The 20,658-nt window shown below is 41.7% G+C and overlaps 1 protein-coding gene across 1 annotated transcript in view; it reads right to left on the bottom strand.

The window, feature by feature from the left end:
* The window catches only part of LOC127428061 (inactive N-acetylated-alpha-linked acidic dipeptidase-like protein 2), a 475,761-nt gene that overhangs the window by 22,331 nt on the left and 432,772 nt on the right, over positions 1-20,658 (bottom strand). Inside the window, exon 13 of the mRNA XM_051676110.1 lies at positions 2,997-3,195. Within this exon, the coding sequence (XP_051532070.1) occupies positions 2,997-3,195 (199 nt within the window). The remainder of the gene's footprint in view (positions 1-2,996; positions 3,196-20,658) is intronic.

Raw genomic sequence — 20,658 nt, forward strand, 5'->3', positions numbered from 1 at the left:
ATAAAGGAAGAAAAATATGGATATCCAAAAAATATGTCTTATGAGACATATGAGCAGGTAAGTAGCATAACTTCCGCTGTTGTTTTGACTTATTGAAATCAATTGTTTCAAAATAAATAACGTTACAAAAGTTAGGCAACACTGACAATAGACAACGATTGCTAGTCATTTCAGATAAAGTTAAATGGTGGAAACTATTACAGGTGCATCTCAATAAATTAGAATGTCGTGGAAAAGTTCATTTATTTCAGTAATTCAACTCAAATTGTGAAGCTCGTGTATTAAATAAATTCAATGCACACAGACTGAAGTAGTTTAAGTCTTTGGTTCTTTTAATTGTGATGATTTTGGCTCACATTTAACAAAAACCCACCAATTCACTATCTCAAAAAATTAGAATATGGTGACATGCCAATCAGCTAATCAACTCAAAACACCTGCAAAGGTTTCCTGAGCCTTCAAAATGGTCTCTCAGTTTGGTTCACTAGGCTACACAATCATGGGGAAGACTGCTGATCTGACAGTTGTCCAGAAGACAATCATTGACACCCTTCACAAGGAGGGTAAGCCACAAACATTCATTGCCAAAGAAGCTGGCTGTTCACAGAGTGCTGTATCCAAGAATGTTAACAGAAAGTTGAGTGAAAGGAAAAAGTATGGAAGAAAAAGATGCACAACCAACCACAGCCTTATGAGGATTGTCAAGCAAAATCGATTCAAGAATTTGGGTGAACTTCACAAGGAATGGACTGAGGCTGGGGTCAAGGCATCAAGAGCCACCACACACACACGTGTCAAGGAATTTGGCTACAGTTGTCGTATTCCTCTTGTTAAGCCACTCCTGAACCACAGACAATGTCAGAGGCGTCTTACCTGGGCTAAGGAGAAGAAGAACTGGACTGTTGCCCAGTGGTCCAAAGTCCTCTTTTCAGATGAGAGCAAGTTTTGTATTTCATTTGGAAACCAAGGTCCTAGAGTCTGGAGGAAGGGTGGAGAAGTTCATAGCCCAAGTTGCTTGAAGTCCAGTGTTAAGTTTCCACAGTCTGTGATGATTTGGGGTGCAATGTCATCTGCTGGTGTTGGTCCATTGTGTTTTTTGAAAACCAAAGTCACTGCACCCGTTTACCAAGAAATTTTGGAGCACTTCATGCTTCCTTCTGCTGACCAGCTTTTTAAAGATGCTGATTTCATTTTCCAGCAGGATTTGGCAGCTGCCCACACTGCCAAAAGCAACAAAAGTTGGTTAAATGACCATGGTGTTGGTGTGCTTGACTGGCCAGCAAACTCACCAGACCTGAACCCCATAGAGAATCTATGGGGTATTGTCAAGAGGAAAATGAGAAACAAGAGACCAAAAAATGCAGATGAGCTGAAGGCCACTGTCAAAGAAACCTGGGCTTCCATACCACCTCGGCAGTGCCACAAACTGATCACCTAACAGTAATTTAACAGTAATTAAAGCAAAAGGAGCCCCTACCAAGTATTGAGTACATATACAGTAAATGAACATACTTTCCAGAAGGCCAACAATTCACTAAAAATGTTTTTTTTTTATTGGTCTTATGATGTATTCTAATTTTTTGAGATAGTGAATTGGTGGGTTTTTGTTAAATGTGAGTCAAAATCATCACAATTAAAAGAACCAAAGACTTAAACTACTTCAGTCTGTGTGCATTGAATTTATTTAATACACGAGTTTCACAATTTGAGTTGAATTACTGAAATAAATGAACTTTTCCACGACATTCTAATTTATTGAGATGCACCTGTATAACTTAGCTAGCAGGCAAATAGAACAAGGTAGTAAGTGGTTTAGAGATTGGTGTTGTTACCAACATAAAGTACTTTTATTTTTTTTTATATTTTTCCTCGAAAATGAAATAAAGCACTGCTGTACCACAATCCATAATAAAATGCCCCATTAGAGTGGCTAATGCTATCTAGTGAACTACCGTGCTAAGAGAGCTACCAGGCTAACTCTCAGTCCAATAAAATATCTTACCTGTCGAGCAAGAAAAAGCCATCTCTGGGTTGATTTTAAATCCTTTCAGATCTCAGAGATGTCACCAACTCTGAAAAAGCCAAGCCGTTGTTGTTTCGTGTTTTATTATTACGGGCTCTGTCGCTTTCCCTTTTTGCTTGCAGACCCTTCTCAGTTCGAGGTTTCTTTATTTTGAAAACGGCTGATTTCCCAGAGGGTTGCCTTTTTGAATGATCCATGGTCAATGTTGCTCATGTGTTGTGGCTACAAGCTGTCAGCTTCAAACTACTATCACACCTATCACCACACATACTGTATACACTGTATATAGCTGGACCTTCTTTTCTTTCTTTATGGACTTGACGTAAACACGCATGGATGAATGACGGGAGTATGCAATTTCCCGCCAAATCCATCTCGACAGCTCTAAAATATAAATAATCTTTATAGGCTTACCATAGTGAATTGTAGTGAGGCAAATACATGGTTTGGAAGACGGATTGTTGATGTACCTGCTCATTAATGACATTTTGTTAATTTCTAACAAAAAAATCTTACATAGTGTAGCTTTAAGTATTTGATTAATCTGTGGGGGAAAGTATAGCATCATTATGAAGGAACAATTCTTTGTGCAACATTTGCTGCTTTTTCGAGTTCATTAAAATATATAAAAAAAAAAAAATTATGACAGTTTCCTTAATATTTATTTTTTCTTTTTATCTGTTCTCACAAGAAGCTTTATATTCATACATCCCAGGCACTCTATAATTGATATCTCATTGTTTCTGACTACATCAAAGTTTTCTCCAAATGTTTCTCAACACTTTTTACTTTCTTTGTATTTTAAAGACTGTGCATGAATATACCATGCTTTTCATGAATTACTTCATGATACAAAAAAGGTATGTATTTATAAAACATTAGCAACAACACTTGTCGAGTTCCATGTTTGTGAGTTTTCATAGACTTTCATGTACGAAAATTCAGCCACAGGTGTGAAATAGTTAAACATTACCTGTAAAAGCCAGGTGGTGGGTTTGAGATAAGAAAGCTTTTTTCTAGGTCTCGGAGAACATCGTTGAGCATGCGTACATGGGCAGGATCTCTCTCTTTAGGGTCATTAGCAGGACGCATGAGCTCGGATTGAAAGAAGGCTGAGCTGTCCCTAAAAGACGCAGCAGTGGTTAGTAGGTCTGGTCTGCTCAACGGGTCATCTGAAAAGAACAGGACATATAAGAATGAATTTAATATACTGAATTACACTAACAAACACTATTTAAATTCACTGTATATACAAATACATTGTATATATTTAAATTAATTCATTATATTTGGGTCTTGGCGAGTGTTAATTTAGGACCCTGTAATTACAGCCAAGCATCAAATGCAAAAAAACAAAACAAAACAAAAAAACCTTATACATGGACAGTAAGGATGATGTTATGGCCCTCTGTAATGTAAGAGATGTGAGCAATTTGATGCCATGTACAAAGAAAACATTTCTTTTTAAAAAGTCAGACTTGGGGGCCTGGGTAGCTCAGTGGTAAAGACGCTGGCTACCACCCCTGGAGTTCGCTAGTTCGAATCCCAGGGCGTGCTGAGTGACTCCAGCCAGGTCTCCTAAGCAACCAAATTGGCCCGGTTGCTAGGGAGGGTAGAGTCACATGGGGTAACCTCCTCGTGATCGCTATAATATGGTTCGTTCTCGGTGGGGCGCGTGGTGAGTTGAGCGTGGATGCCACGGTGGGTGGCATGAAGCCTCCACATGCGCTATGTCTCCGTGGCAACGCGCTCAACAAGCCACGTGATAAGATGCGCGGGTTGACGATCTCAGACACTCCTCAGTCCTCCGCCACCCGGACTGAGGCAAATCACTACGTGACCACGAAGACTTAAAAGCACATTGGGAATTGGCCATTCCAAATTGGGAGAATAAAAGGGGAAAAATCCCAAAATAAAAAAATAATAAAAAAATAAAAAAGTCAGACTTGCTCATCTTCAAATTATGTATATTTTTCTCCAGAACTTCATGTGGCAAAACATATGTAAAATATTTCTGGCAATAGGTCACTAAAATGAATATATGCAGAATGTCACAAGGTGTTTGTGACAAGTGCTCTTGATGTCCATGAGAGAATGTTTGTTTAGCAACAATCAACATAATTTCTCACATGAACATGCATGCCTCTGTGAACCAGCTTGTCTCATAGCACTCATGAATGCACAACGAATGTCATGATTTTCACTGAAAAATTACTTCAATTTCAGGCTATTTCTCCCTAATTTATCGTATGTCTTTAGAAGACTTGGAATAAGACACATTTGATACTTTCCTTTTTTAAGCTTTAAATGAAGGCACAATCCACTGCCAATGTATTGAAAAGACGAACAAAGGTATTCATTAAAACATCTCCTTTTGTGGTCCGCATAACAAAGAAAGTCATACGGATTTGGAACGCCATGAAGGTGAGTATTTTTATCACTGAACCTTCATTTTGGGAAGAAATATTCCTTTAACATTATTTATACAAGTTTGTTTGGCAGGAATGTTGTTCTAGGAACAATAAAGGACGTTGATCCAGGGTGCCTTTCCCTTTTTAACCTCAACATTAATTTTTACCCAATTATTCCAGAAACATTGAAAATCATAATTCACAATATTGAAGATTTTTAAGCATTTTGGCACAAAACGGTTGGCTAAATTGAGCTTAATTGATTGTAGTCGCTATTAACCACACCTGCCTGTCACTCAAAGCAGCCTTTTATCCAATTTCACTTCATCCTCATGGACCTAATTGTCTCAGACACGCCCCTCGGCACTGCACTTCACTTCACTTGTTGTTAGTGGCAATTGTTTTGACAGCTTAAGTGCAACCTTCAAAACTCAAGCAAAGCACTGGCCCTCAAAATTAAACAGACTAGTATTTAACTCTGTGGGCTAAATAAAGACAAACTGCTAGCGTACCTCCATCTGCCAGAAACAAAAGCTAACAAATGACTCAAAGACTCAAAAGCTCTACCAAGTTTTGAAAAACGTGCTTCGACTGTGAATTAAAATGAGTATAACTTGAAATCTAACAACATCATTGCATCACTACAGTATATTGTGGGTAGATCTAATCCTCAGTTTTATGGCTTGAATTCAAAAGAACATATTTAAAAACTCCGACACATTTTTGCTCTGCCTCTCAACTTGCTTACTCAAGCAAGCCTCTGTCAGGTCTTTAGGTAGGGCTGTTAAGAACTGTACAACCACTCAAAGGAAATGTCAGGGCTGTGACAGGTGGGTGTGCATTTTAACAGTCCAGTTTGCCATGTCGCTAAGTTCAAGATTGTTTCACACAGCAGACACATTCTTTAAAATCGAAATTTTGTTGGCAGCACAAATGTGAAACACTATTTATGCAGTACAATTCTGATAACTATTAATTCTGTGAAATGACAGTAGTTTCAACATTTCAATAGCATATTCAGGGTTCCCACTCAAATCAAATCAAATCACTTTTATTGTCACACTGCCATATACACAAGTGCAATGGTGTGTGAAATTCTTGGGTGCACTTCCGATCAACAGCAGTCATGACAGTGATGAAACATATACCAATTTACAATAACATCAAATTAACACAACACAATTTAAAGTCTAATATACACATAATTACACACAACACAATATACAAATAATAACATAAACTGTACAATATACAATACACACAATATAGATACACATTATTCAATAAAAAAAAAGTATATATTGTATATATAGAATGTACAGTAGGTTGTATTGTACTGTATTGACATTCAGGCTGTCGGTTGATAGTAAGTTGTTAAGAGAGAATATAATATAATAAAAATATAATTTATGACATAAAACATGATATAAGAGTAATAAAGTGCAGTGCTGATAAATTTGATCGTGGGAGATCAAGAGTTCAAAAGTCTGATTGCTTGGGGGAAGAAGCTATCACGGAGTCAGCTGGTGCGGGTCCTGATGCTGCGATACCGCCTGCCTGATGGTAGCAGTGAGAACAGCCCATGGCTTGGGTGGCTGGAGTCTCTGATGATCCTCCGAGCTTTTTTCACACACCGCCTGGTATATATGTGCTGGAGGGAGGGAAGCTCACCTCCGATGATGTGTCTGGCAGTTCGCACCACCCTTTGCAGTGCTTTGCGGTTATGGGCGGTGCTATTGCCGTACCAGGTGGAGATGCAGCCAGTCAGGATGCTCTCTGCAGTGCAGGTGTAGAACCGTGTGAGGATGTTGCGGTTCATTCCAAACTTCCTCAGCCGTCTCGGGAAGAAGAGGCGCTGATGAGCCTTCTTCACAACGACTTCAGTGTGGATGGACCATGTGAGTTCCTCAGTGATGTGGACACCCAGGAACTTGAAGCTGCTGACTCTCTCCACTGGTGCTCCATTGATGGTGATGGGACTGTGTTCTCTGTCTTTTCTTCTGAAGTCCACCATAAGCTCCTTTGTCTTACTGATGTTGAGGGAGAGGTTGTGCTCCTGACACCAGTGTGTCAGAGTGTGCACCTCCTCTCTGCAGACCTACCACCGTCATGTCATCAGCAAACTTAATGATGTGTTGCCACACAGTCATGTGTGTACGAGGAATACAAGAGTGGGCTGAGAACACAGCCCTGTGGGGCTCCAGTGTTGAGGGTCAGTGATGAGGAGATATTGCTGCCTATTCTAACCACCTGGCGTCTGCTTGACAGGAAGTCCAGGATCCAGCTGCACAGCGAGCTGTTTAAGCCCAGAGCCCGGAGTTTCTCATCTAGCTTGGAGGGCACTATGGTGTTGAATGCTGAGCTGTAGTCTACAAACAACATTCTCATATAAGTGTTCTTTTTTCCAGGTGGGAGAGAGCAGTGTGTATTGTAGATGCAATGGCATCATCAGTGGAGCGGTTGTTGCGGTGAGCAAACTGCCGTCTGGACCCGTGGCTTTGCGGATATTCACCCGTTGGAAGGATCGGGTTACATCCGCTACAGAGACGGAGAGTGAACTAACCTCTGTAGCTTCGGCCGCGAGAGCTCTCTCCGCGAGGGTGGTGTTATTTCCCTCAAAACAAGCATAAAAAGTATTTAGCTCATCCTGGAGTGAGGCAGCGGTGTTCATGGCGGAGTTTTTATTCCCTTTAAAGTCCATGATGATGTTAATTCCCTGCCACATGCTTCTAGAGTTGGTGGTGTTAAGCTGTCCTTCAATCTTGTTCCTGTACTGGCGTTTTGCTGTTCTGATAGTTTTTCGGAGGGCATAACTGGCTTGTTTAAGCTCCTCCGCATTCCCGGAATTAAAATCGGAGGTCCGCACATTAAGTGCCGCGCGAACATCGCTATTAATCCATGGCTTCTGGTTTGGATAGATCCGTGTTGTTCTGGTCGGAACGACGTCCTCTACGCACTTTCTGATGAAACACATTACGCTATCAGCGTAAAGCTCGATGTCATCATCAGAGGCGGACCGGAACATCTCCCAGTCCGTGTGATCAAAACAGTCTTGTAGAGTAGAATCTGATTGGTCTGACCAACACTGGATCGTTCTGTAAGCGGGCAGAAGCAGAATGGAAGAGTGGTTCGATTTGCCAAATGGTGGGCGGGGCAGGGATTTGTAGCCATCCCGGAAGGGAGAGTAGCAATGGTCCAAAACCTGGTCCCCTCATGTGTTGAAACTAATGTGCTGGTGGTATTTTGGTGCGACTGATTTGAAACTGGCTTTATTAAAGTCCCCGGTCACAATGAACGCGGCCTCAGGGTGCGCGGTTTCCTGTTTGCTTATAATCCCATACAGTTCCTTGAGTGCCCAGTCTGTGTCGGCCTGTGGGGGGATGTACACAGCAGTGATAATGACCGCTGTGAATTCCCTCGGTAGCCAGAATGGTCGACACAGAAGCATGAGAAATTCCAGATCAGGAGAGCAGAAAGACTTGATAGAATGTACATTCCTCTGATCACACTCTTTTCAAGGCACAATTTTCCAGGACATTTTATGTGCCCAGCAGGTGAAGTATTTAGAGGTCATGATGTGTATTGTGGTTAGTGGAAGGTTATTGTTTTCTAAATTCCATAGTTGACAGTTAAATTAAAGTTTTATCAAAATGGTGTATAACAAAATGAATTAATTAAACATTTAATCAAATGAAATGCATTATTGCATTATTTTTATAAAATGAAGTGCTTTTATACAAAATCCTACAACGCATTCCAAAATAGCACTGTTTGTTTTTTGTTTTCAATATTTCAAGTGCTGCACAAGAAAACATCACAGATTCTTGAGATAAGGGACAAAACATGTTAAAAATCTGAGATTTTTTAGTACTAAATTAATTTGAAATGGATATATTTGTAGACATAGGTCTCAGCTAACGAACGATGTAGGGGAACAGGTTTTATAAAAACGTAATTTTTTTTTTATTTTTGTATTTTTTTTTTATTTTTTATTGACATTTATTCACTTCATAACATGCATCTTACTGTCATTTGTGTCAACTCCGTCAGACACACCAAAAAGCATGCTATTTTAATTTGATTCATCCAACAAGTGTAGGATGAACTCGCCGCGGGAGTTTTCCTCGTTTATTCTGGTGAGTGTGTATATCGTGCCAAACATGTGTGTGAACACAGTGCTGCAACAGCTGACTGATCAAATCACAGACACAGAACAATAATACCCGGACTCAGTTATTATTATTCTTGGGAATTTTAACAAAGCAAATCTCACACGTGAACTGCCAAAATACAAACAGCACATTACATGCCCCACCAAAGACAGGAACATACTGGATCATTGTTACACAACAATAAAGAATGCATATCGCTCTGTCCCTAGAGCAGCTTTGGGACTCTCTGATCACTGTCTGGTTCATCTTCTTCCAACCTACAGGCAGAAATTAAAATCAACCAAGCCAGTAGTAAGGACTGTAAAGATATGGACCGATGAAGTGGAGCGGGAACTACAAGCCTGCTTTGATTGCATGGATTGGAGTGTTTTTGAGGCTGCAGCCACAGACCTGGATGAGCTCACAGATACTGTTACATCATATATCAGTTTCTGTGAGGATACTGTATGTGCATTCCTACTAGGACTTATTTAAAGTTCAACAACGACAAACCGTGGTTTACAGCAGAGCTCAGGCAGCTTCGTCAGGCCAAAGAGGATGCTTACAGGGGTGGGGATAAAGTCTTGTACAATCAGGCCAGGAACACACTGAACAAGTAAATCAGAATGGCTAAAAGAAGATACTCTGAGAAGCTGAAAAACAAGTTTTCAGCTAACGACCCTGCATCAGTGTGGAGTGGCATGAAACAACTCACAAATTACAGGACTCCTACCCCCAACCCTATGGTGGACCAACAACTGGCTGACGACCTGAATGTGTTCTACTGCAGATTTGAAAGGCCCAATCTCACACCCCACACCCACTCTGACCTTCACTTCACACAAACACCAACACCTCCTGCAAGCCCCCTCCTACACCCTCCTGCTACTCAACCTGCACTTAAGATCTGTGAAGATGATGTGAGCCGGGTCTTTCGGAAACAAAAGACGAGGAAAGCATCAGGCCAGATGGCGTCTCACCAGCGTGTCTTCAATCCTGTGCCAACCAGCTGGCCCCCATCTTCACACAGATCTTCAATAGATCACTGGAGCAGTGTGAACCCATGCTGCTTCAAACGCTCAATCATTATTCCTGTCCCAAAGAAACCAAAAATCACAGGACTTAATGACTACAGACCTGTCGCCCTGACGTCTGTGGTCATGAAATCATTTGAGATAATGGTGTTGGCCCACCTGAAGAACATCACTGGACCCTTTCTAGATCCCCTTCAATTTGCTTATCGAGCAAACAGGTCTGTGGATGATGTAGTCAACATGGGATTGCATCATATCCTGCAACATCTGGACAGACTAGGGACAGGCAAGGATCCTTTTTGTGGACTTCAGTTCAGCTTTCAACACCATCATCCCAGCTATACTCCAGAATAAGTTACACCAACTCTCTGTTCCCATATCTATCTGTCAGTGGATTACCAGCTTTCTGACGGACAGGCAGCAGCTTGTGAGACAGGGGAAACTCACTTCAAGCACCTGTACAATCAGCACTGGTGCCCCCCCAGGGATGTGTGCTCTCCCCACTACTCTTCTCCCTCTACACCAATGACTGCATCGCCAAGGACCCCTCTGTCAAGCTCCTGAAGTTTGCAGAAGACACCACTGTCATTGGCCTCATCCGAGATGACAATGAGTCTGCATACAGAAGGGAGGTTGAACAGCTGGCTGTCTGGTGCAGTCAAAACAACCTTGAGCTGAACATGCTCAAAACGGTGGAGATGAATGTGGACTTTAGGAGGAACACCCCAACACTGACCCCCCTCACCATTCTAAACAGCACTGTGGCAGCAGTGGAGTCAATCAGGTTCCTGGGCACTACTATCTCACAGGACCTGAAGTGGGAGACCCACATTGACTCCATTGTGAAAAAGGCCCAACAGAGGTTGTACTTCCTTCGCCAGCTGAGGAAGTTCAACCTGCCACAGGCGCTGCTGATACAGTTCTACTCAGCAGTCATTGAGTCTGTCCTCTGCACTTCAATAACTGTCTGGTTTGGTTCAGCTACAAAATCAGACATCAGAAGACTACAGAGGACAGTTCGGACTGCTGAGAGGATTATTGGTTGCCCCCTGCCCCCCCTTCAAGAACTATACACTTCCAGATTGAGAAAAAAGGCTGGAAAAATCACTCTGGACCCCACTCACCCTGCCCATTACCTTTTTGAACTGTTGCCTTCTGGCCGACGCTTCAGAGCTCTGAGCACCTGAACCGTCAGGCACAGGAACAGTTTTTTCCCTCAGGCTATCCATCTCATGAACAGTTAAATTGCCCCATTGAGCAATAACTATGTGCAATACACAGTTTAGTCTTTTTATATTTATCCAACACATCCAACCTCTTCTGCCATTTCATTCCTTTAAAAAAAAATAAATAAAAAAAAAAAAAAATAAAAAAAAAACCTGTACATAACAGATAACAGATTTGTATTAGATTTGCACTATGTATGTGTATGTATGTATGTATGTATGTATGTGTGTGTCTTTGAGTGTATGTACGTATGTGTATAATTATTTTTTATTATTATCTATGTCTTGCTGCTGTTTTTGTATTGTTGTACACTGGAAGCTCATGTCACCAAGACAAATGCCTTGTATGTGTAAGCATACTTGGCAATAATGCTGATTCTGATTCAGAAGTGTAAAGTCTTTCATTATCTAATAATATTGTTCAGTAAAGGAGTTAAGTAATAAAATACATTCAGCATTTTTTTTTTTTTTTTCTGTTTTCATACTATTCTAAAAATTCTGTCAGAGTTGACAAAATGTAATATTTTTCCATCTTAACCATGTGTTGTACATTGGAGCCATTTTTTATTTTTTTCCCCTCAGTTGAAGATGCCTCTATAAACTAAACTAAAATGCCAAAATTGATCCCACAATTTTAACAAAAATTATAATAATGAGAATGATGGAGTTGACATGTTGAAGCTGTGACCGCAGAGACTTATACATTGTTTGTTTAAAATATGAAAAATATCAAACATACCAGACCACGTGTCCCACTGTTGAATCCACCATGAGCAGGAAGTGGGAAAGGGGTACTCGGAGTTAAAGCTGATCAGGACATTTTCTGATTTATTCAGGATTTAAAAAAAATCTGACAGAGTTGAGGCAAAGTGAGGACACAAATTTGATAGGCATTTTTTTTAATGGAAAATATAATTTAAAGTTTTCTTAATGTATTGTTTGATATCTTACAGATCCCTACTGTAATGTTGCTGGCTGGCAATGGCGATGACGTGAAGATGAAGAACACAAGTGCAGTTTATTTACAAACATGATAACCAGTAACCCTAACTACAAATGTGAAACATAAAATATAAACATGAACTTGACTATGACTAGACTTAAAACTTGACTTGACATAAACATAACATGGCTTGACTTGACTTGGCTAGAACAAAACACATCCACATACATTCACATTCAATACTTGACAAAGACACAATGGAAAACATGAGGCTTAAATACAAGATATGGGAGAACATAAACCAATGAACAAACAGAACGCATAACAAGCTAATTAAACAATAAACCAATGAAAACAATGGACATGGAGGGATAACAGGAATCTCATGACAAGGGAAACAGGAACTAAACATTTCAAAATAAAAGACATGAATCAACAAAATACACATGACATATCCCCCCCACTAAGGGGTGGCTCCCGACGCCCCAACACATAAACAAAACACGTAAAACATGACATAAATTCAAAGTTCTGTAGGGAGCTGGGGTGGGGGGGGGGGTCTTGAGGCGTGGGACATGGTGAGAAAGGGCGAGGAGCATGGGACCAGGGCAGAGTCCATGGGGGGTGGAGCCATGAGAGGCTCAAGGGGCGGAGCCATGGAAGGTGGAGCCGTGAGAGGCTCGAGGGGTGGAGCCATGGAACTTGGTGCCCGGAGAGTAGCCGAAGACTCGAAGGGCCAGGGTGGAGCCGATGGCACGGAGGAGCAAGGGCCAACTTTTAAAATGCCTCCTTTTCATATCCCATTTGACCAAGGAAACACAATTAAATTTTCCTTGGAGTTGCACACTGCTCACTGTTATTTCAGCATCTCACATAGCAGTGTCATATCTGTTTAGACACTGTGTCAATTTAAAAGAACTTCAACTTTTATAAACACATCTCGAGAAACCTGCATTCTGTATCACTGTCAAATTTTTTGTTTGTTTTTTTGCAATTCTGTTTGGTGATGCTAGTGAAGCTAACTTCACAGAATCTGACTCAATCATTCTGATTTTCCAGTGTTATTTCCACCAGGTATTTGTAAGTGTTTCAGATAAAAAAATAAAAATAAATCACTAGCCAGTACAGACACAGGAGGCATTAAGAGACTTTGTTTTTTAACAAATCACTTAATACAATCTGATATTATGAAAAAACATGTTACATTATGTTACACAATGATGAAATATGATTAACCTAAAGTACAGAGAAATGCAACAGTGTTTGGATTTGGAGCTTTGGGTAGATTTGGAGCATTGGGTATCTTTGGAGAATATGTGTACAGTTCAACTCTTTGGAGGATTCAGAAAACTTTAATAAAAAAAAATAAAAAAAAACTTTTCCATTCCACAAACTTCAATACAAACAAACACACACACACACACACACACACACACACACACACACACACACACACACACACACACACACACACACACTTGCTCTAATTCATCACTCTTTGTGACAGAGACAGGAGAAGGCCCAGTAAGCTGTCATGAACCCAGCAGAGGTTTAGAGTTTCACAAATAAAAAAAACATCTTGGTTACTGTTGTAACCTCCGTTCCCTGATGGAGGGAACGAGACATTGTGTCGATGTAGTGACACTAGGGGTCGTGCTTGGGAGCCCCAAACACCTCTGATATTTGAGAAAAGGCCAATGAGAATTGGAGAGTGGAATTTGCCAGACATACGGGTATAAAAGGAGCCGGCTTGAAACCACTCATTCAGGTTTGTGCTGAGGAGCTGAGACAGAGTCCTGGTCATTTCAGTGGGTAGTTCAGTGTTGTGGCAAAAGGGACACAACGTCTTGTTCCCTCCATCAGGGAACGGAGGTTACAACAGTAACCAAGATGTTCCCTATCTGTCACTCACTCAACATTGTGTTGATGTAGTGACACTAGGGGTCCCTATACAAAACACCACAACCAGCTGAACTGTGTTACGTGGATCGGCGGTGCAGGTGCAGGCAGGCCACTGCGTGCCTAGTAGCAAGTTTACTCGGCCCTTACGTAACCTTCCCAACGCCCCACGAACATCGCATGGTCCCTCGTACCCAAGTGGGGGGGCAAGACGTACTTACAATGGGAACAGGCTGTGCAGCCGCTTCGGCCTTTTCTCTTCTTTTTCTCCCACAAAAAAGAAAAATAATTCAGCTGGAGCCAGATGTATTCGCGTCAGGGAAGGTGTTTTTTTCCCATGGGGAAAAGACACCACTGAGACCACATCCTGCCTGAAGGGGAGGTTAACATGTGGAGAATATGTCACATGGACTTACCAACCAGAAGTACCACATGTGGAAAAAAGCCCCCATGGTAGGTCCTACCGGAGGGGAGGAACTCATCAAACACGGCGACTGGTAGCAGAGCAGGCTCTGCCCAAGGGAAGACAAGGGTTTGCTGTCAGGGAAACTGTACCGTGGAAAATACGTCAAATGGTGTTACCCACAGGCAACCAACACATGTGGAGCACCTATCCCAGCACAGGGCATACTAACACAAGTACTGGGCCTGGCATCAAATTTCTCCATCGTATGGAGGGCTGAGGAGGAAAGACATCCAGGGTTAACCAGTCAGGGGAACACACGTGGGGGAAAAAAGTGTACGTTTTCCCCTTGGGGAGAAGAAAGGCGCTGTGTGCAAGCAGTACACCTGGCCAGCTGCCCGCATACTTACCTGTTCGTACCTGCCAACACACAGGACGAAACTGGCTCAACCCGGAGATTATCAAATTTCGCAAAGGTACTGGGTGTCACCCAGCCCGCTGCTCTACAGATGTCTGCTAGAGAGGCGCCGTTCACCAAGGCCCAGGAGGATGCCACACTCCTAGTGGAGTGTGCTCGAACTCCCAGGGGGGACGGCGTGCCCTGGGCCTGGTATGCCAATGCGATGGCATCCACGATCCAGTGGGCAATCCAGGAACTACTCACAAATGGAAAGGCATCTTTAAAAAGACACTTTCCGTCAGTGCTTACTCTTTTAGAGGAAATACTCTTTCAGTATATACTCTTTTTGTGTAGCTGCCGAAGTGCCCAGGGGTGTTCTCTGCACTTATCCGTGCAAGGGGGGGAGAACCCGCTGCAATGCACTGTATATCCAACAGCGTACAACACATTGTTTCAGAGGTGAATGGAATGGCAGTGGATTTCATCGACGGAGGGAGGTAAGTGCTTTAGCATTTCTCTCTGCACAGCCACGGGTTCAGGACATGAGGCTCCTGGTCATGGCAGTTCCTGCCTAGGGGCGTTCTCTGCACTTATCCGTGCATGAGGGGGAGAACCCACTGCAATGCGCCGTATATCCAACAGAAAAGCATAAACAGCCTGTGAATGTTAGTCTTGCAACATCGTTCAAGCAACCTCTTGCTGCAAGATCAGACAGAGCTAAAGCGATAACAAACACCATAGGAGTATTTATTGCTGCAGATATGTGACCAAACTCAGTCATCGAGAACACAGGATTTAAGCATCTGCTTAATGTGCTTGAGCCCTGTTATAAAGTTCCTACAAGAAAGCATTTCAGCAATTCTGTAATGCCCGTTCTATATAAACAAGCACGCGCTGTAATTGTCCAGCAGGGGACATTGTCAGTGCTAACAGATCTGCCCTCTCCTCTGATTTTCCTGAAAAAAATAAAAGAAAAAATAAAAGAAACGTGAAGATTTAGTGATAAGAACAAGTGGTGAGCTGACAGGCAAATGACACATAAATCTGCACTGCTAATGTCTTAATTTTGTTACCAATATTATAATTGCATTTTCTTTTTACTTTTAATATTAATTATGTTTTAATACAATGTGCATATAAGAGGCTCTTAAGTTTTGTATTGTAATTTCGTTGAAGAAATATGCATAGTGCAGTCATGTATAAATGAGCTTCCACAATAAGAATTGTTGCCCATCAGCCACTGTGTTTTCAAAATAAATCATTTAAAGAAAGATTCTTTGTTTTCCCTGCTGTACCCAAACTGTACCGAACCGTGACCCAAAAACCGAGGTATGTACGAACCGTGAATTTTGTGTACCGTTGCAGCCCTAATAGGAAGCTGTTGCCCAAAAGCTGCAGAGACTAAAACCAATTAAAGACAAATATCTTATTACCATCTTAAAACACTGGATGACTGCATTATACTTTTGCTTTTGCACTGACACAAACTTTGTTTTGTTACAATGTAATCCTTCTTCTTCTTCACATAAAAGCTGTACTAAAATATGCTGACATATGCTTTAGTGTTTTTAGAGCTGATTGTATTTTTTTTTTTTCATCAAAAAACAATGTATTTGAGCTACATATTCCACAACACTCGCATTTGAGGAAGTGAATACGAATCAGACAGGTCCAATACTAAACCCATCACTAGATAGGCCTGATAGAATATTATGAGCAGGGTTGGGAGGGTTACTTTTGAAATGTATTCCACTACAGATTACAGAATACATGCTGTAAAATGTAATTTGTAACGTATTCCATTAGATTACTCAAGGTCAGTAACGTATTCTAAATACCTTGGATTACTTCTTCAGCACTGGTAGATTTTTTTCACTTGTTTTGACTATAAAAACTCTGCCAGTACAGTAAGACAAAATACACATGTTAAAAATATATTCTCTGAAAAACCTAAATATCTTATGCAGTGTTGTTTCTAAAACAAGATAAATCAAATTGATCTTGTTTTAAGGATTTTTAGATATTTTACAGGAAAACAATACAAAAATTATTATCAAGAATATGATTTTTGCCCTAATATCAAAGGTCTTACTAGAAAAAATAAATTATGATCTAACGTGAATTTTCTTGATAAAAAAATATGATCATGCCTGGTAACATGTGCATGTAAAATGGCTAGAAATAACATTTTAGCTTAGCATAAAGCTGACAATTTACACAAGGTTTATTTCTATTTCTTCTGCTCCAAACTTCTCTGTCTGCTCGTATGAATGTAACACATCATAAGAAAGTGTTTCACCGCTGTTCAAATGCACTTTGGATCACATCATTTATATGTATAAATGTTTTCCATCTGAAAGGACTATATATTTAATGAAACAAATGACAATAAAATGGAAAGTAATGTCTTTGTAACCAAAAATACTTTTTGAATGTAACTGTATTCTAATTACCAATGATTTAAATTGTAACTGTAGTGGACTGTAGTACAGTTACTTATATTTTGTATTTTAAATACGTAATCCCGTTACATGTATTCCGTTACTCCCCATCCCTGATTATGAGGTATATTAAATGTTAGCTAACAGATAAAACAACAGAGGAATTCACTACAAGGGATTTTTAATTTTTTTATACCCTTTACACATATTTAAAATATCTGGGGGATTTTGTCACTTTTCGAGCCCTGGTTAATTTCAATACCCTGTGCAATACACTAAACCACAGAACACTTTAGGCAGACTGTCCCTACTTGAAAGTACTTTACATTATTTTGTATAAAATCGATTACCAAATAACCTAAAATCCTCTTGATCACAGCAACAATACTAATTATTATTATTACCTGGACAGCTTCAGTCAAAAATGTATTGACAGACCACTGATCAATCCCCCTAAATATCAACACATCACAACTTGATATAGTAGATCAGTGTTTGCTACAACTGCACGAGCACTGCATTTACCTGACAAAGAGAAAGAGTAGAATGACATCTGGCAGCAAACATTTACATTTATGCATTTGGCAGATGCTTTTATCCAAAGCGTCTTACAGTGCACTTATTACAGAGACAATACCCCCAGAGCAACATGGAGTTAAGTGCCTTGCTCAAGGACACAATGGTGGTGGCTGTGGGGATCAAACCTGATTACCAGTTATGTGTTTTAGCCCACTACACAAATGTCAAATAGGTGACATTTGTGACATTTTGAGTAGACTTCATTCCTTCTGTCAAAATGGTCTCATTAATTCAAACTCCCAATTACACAGAAGAGACATCACATAGGAGGATATCTGTCAGGAAACAGCTGGCCGTGCCAATCGTCAATACATGAAAATTTGAGATCCAACATGCTTGTCAACATGTTTTCCTTTCGAAACAGTAACAGCAAAATAACTTAATGGGCTACATTCAGACAGTCAGTGTTTGGGACTGACAACCATATTTAGTAACAAGTGACTCTCAAATTGTCCTATACATGCAACAGCAGATCGAATCTCTATGAACTGGTAACCAAAGTCCCCTTCTCTAAATTGCAATAGCTTGGGATAATGCCTGCAACCAGAGTGACAGATAATGTTAGTAAATATTAAGACTTTGGATTGTCTTTAAGGATTACATTTTTATTCTAAACTATTTCATGCATCTCCTGCAGCTTCCATCCTCTCAAATATGCAGCTAAAAACTATGCTTCTGTCCAGTTCGTTCTTTTCTGGCTCCTCCAGAATTTTGTCATGTTCTTTGACAGTAATACTGCTATTTTCACCTTTTATAACTTAAGAGTTTGACAGCAGTAATGTTAGCAATTAACAGCTAGGTGTAAGGATTACCCTGGTGACCACTAGGGGTCGCTTTGTATGTTTATTGATCACTTTGTGTCTTTCGGTTGATTATGGGTTTTGTAGTCCTTTTCCTTGTCTTTGTTCATTGGTTCTTGTGCTTATTAGTTCCTGGTGTTCCTTGTTTTCTCATTAGTTCTTTATGTATTTAATCCCTGTGTTCTCCTGTGTTCTTTGTTAGTTCTTGTCCTTTGCTGGATGTATTTTGTGTGAGTTCTAGTTTTTGTCTCGTCTGAGCCTTGCTTTTTCTTTTTTTTTCACCTTTTCTTTAATAAACTGCATTTGGATCCACACCCTCAATCTCAGAGACTCCACTACATTACAAAAGAACTGACCTCCTATGGATCCAGCAGCAAAGCTCCTTTGCTTCCATCAAGGAGCTCGCCCCAATGAGGAATATGTGGCTGACTTTTTTTTTCTTTTTTTTTCCCAATTTGGAATGGCCAATTCCCAATGTGCCTTTAAGTCCTCGTGGTCACGTAGTGATTCGCCTCAGTCTGGGTGGCGGAGGACGAATCCCAGTTGCCTCCGTATCTGAGATCGTCAACCTACGCATCTTATCACGTGGCTTATTGAGCGCGTTTCCACAGAGACATAGCGCGTGTTGAGGCTTCACGCCACCCACCGCGGCATCCACGCTCAACTCACAACATTATAGTGATCACAAGGAGGTTACCCCATGTGACTCTACCCTCCCTAGCAACCGGGCCAATTTGGTTGCTTTGGAGACCTGGCTGGAGTCACTCAGCACACCCTGGGATTCTAACTAGCGAACTCCAGGGGTGGTAGCCAGCGTCTTTATCACTGAGCTACCCAGGCCCCCTGTTGTGGCTGACTTTTGTGAGCTCTCCAATCTTCTGAACTGGGACGAGGTAGCACTAAAGGACATTTTTAGGCATGGTCTGGAAAAGCCCACCAGGTCCGATATGCCAGGTGGCAGAATGGAATGGTCTCTGGCACAATTCATTGATGTTGCTATGTATTTAGAAGGATCGGATCTTACAGTGGGTGAGATGCCTGAGTCCATGCTTGTGTCCATACCTGACTTACCTCAGCCTGCGACCACCAAGAAGAGGAGGACAATAGGTAGAAAAGCTGTAATTGTCCTGGAGCTGCCAGAGGATGCTGCAGCTCCCTATTCTCCAGAAGTGGCCTTTACTCCCTCTGCGGCCACTCACCCAGAGGCGGCTGAGGTCCCAGTTGCAGCGGTGGTCTCAACCTTGGTGGTCAAAGCACCGGAGGTTCCGGTGGTCTCAACCTCAGTTGTTCCAGCTTTGGTGGTCCTGGTGGTCTCAACTTCGGTGGTCCCTACCGTAGTGGTCCAGCTGACCGCACCCTCTACATTGCCAGTTACTCTGACCATGCCTGCCATGGACCCCCGAGTCTCTGCCTCCTTCGGCCTCGACCCCGGAGTCTCCTGTGGCGCCGCCCCCTGAGTCTCCAAGTACTTTGCTCCCTGGTGCCTTGAACTTTGAATTCTTTGAAACTTCTATGTCCCTTAGTGCTTTGAGCTCTAAATACTTTGAGCCCTCTGAGTCCCCTTGTGCCTTAGCCTCTAAATCCCTTAGTGCTTTGACCACCGAGTCCCCAGCTGCCCTGACCACTGAGCCCTTTGAGTCCTCTTTTGCCCTGACTTCTGGATCCCCTGTTACTTTGACCTATGTGCCCCCAGCTGTTCTGACCTCTGAGCCCTCTGAGTCCCCTGTTATCTGGACCCTGCCTACATCTCCTGGCCGTCCGCCTGGTTCGCCCTGGTCTCCTGGCCATCCGCCTGGTTCACCCTGGTCTCCTGGCCATCCTCCCCTGTTCCCCCGTGGTCTCCAGCATTCGACCCTGGTCCCCCGTGGTCTCCAGTGTCCGCTCCTAAACCTCCATGGTCTCCATATCCATCTGGATCCCCTTCTCTGTCTAAGCCCCTTGGTGTCCAGCTGCCCTGACCACCAAGACCCCAGCTGCCCTGACCACTGAGCCCTTCGAGTCCCCTTTTGCCCTGACTTCTGGGTCTCCTGTTGCTTTGACCTCTGAGCCCTCTGAGCTGTAAGGATTTCCCTGGCAACCACTAGGCATCGCTATGTATGTTTATTGTTCACTTTGTCTTTTGTTTGATTATGGGTTTTATGGTTCTTTTCCTTGTCTTTGCTCATTGATTCTTGTGTTTATTAGTTCCAGGTGTTCCTTGTTTTCTCATTAGTTCTTTATGCATTTAATCCCTGTGTTCTCCTGTGATCTTTGTCAGTTCTTGTCCTTTGCTGGATGTATTTTGTGTGAGTTTCTGTTCTAGTTTTTGTCTTGTCTGAGCATTGATTTTTTTTATATTTCACCTTTTC

Source organism: Myxocyprinus asiaticus, chromosome 37 (assembly GCF_019703515.2).
Source record: "Myxocyprinus asiaticus isolate MX2 ecotype Aquarium Trade chromosome 37, UBuf_Myxa_2, whole genome shotgun sequence".
In the NCBI taxonomy this organism is placed as follows: domain Eukaryota; kingdom Metazoa; phylum Chordata; class Actinopteri; order Cypriniformes; family Catostomidae; genus Myxocyprinus; species Myxocyprinus asiaticus.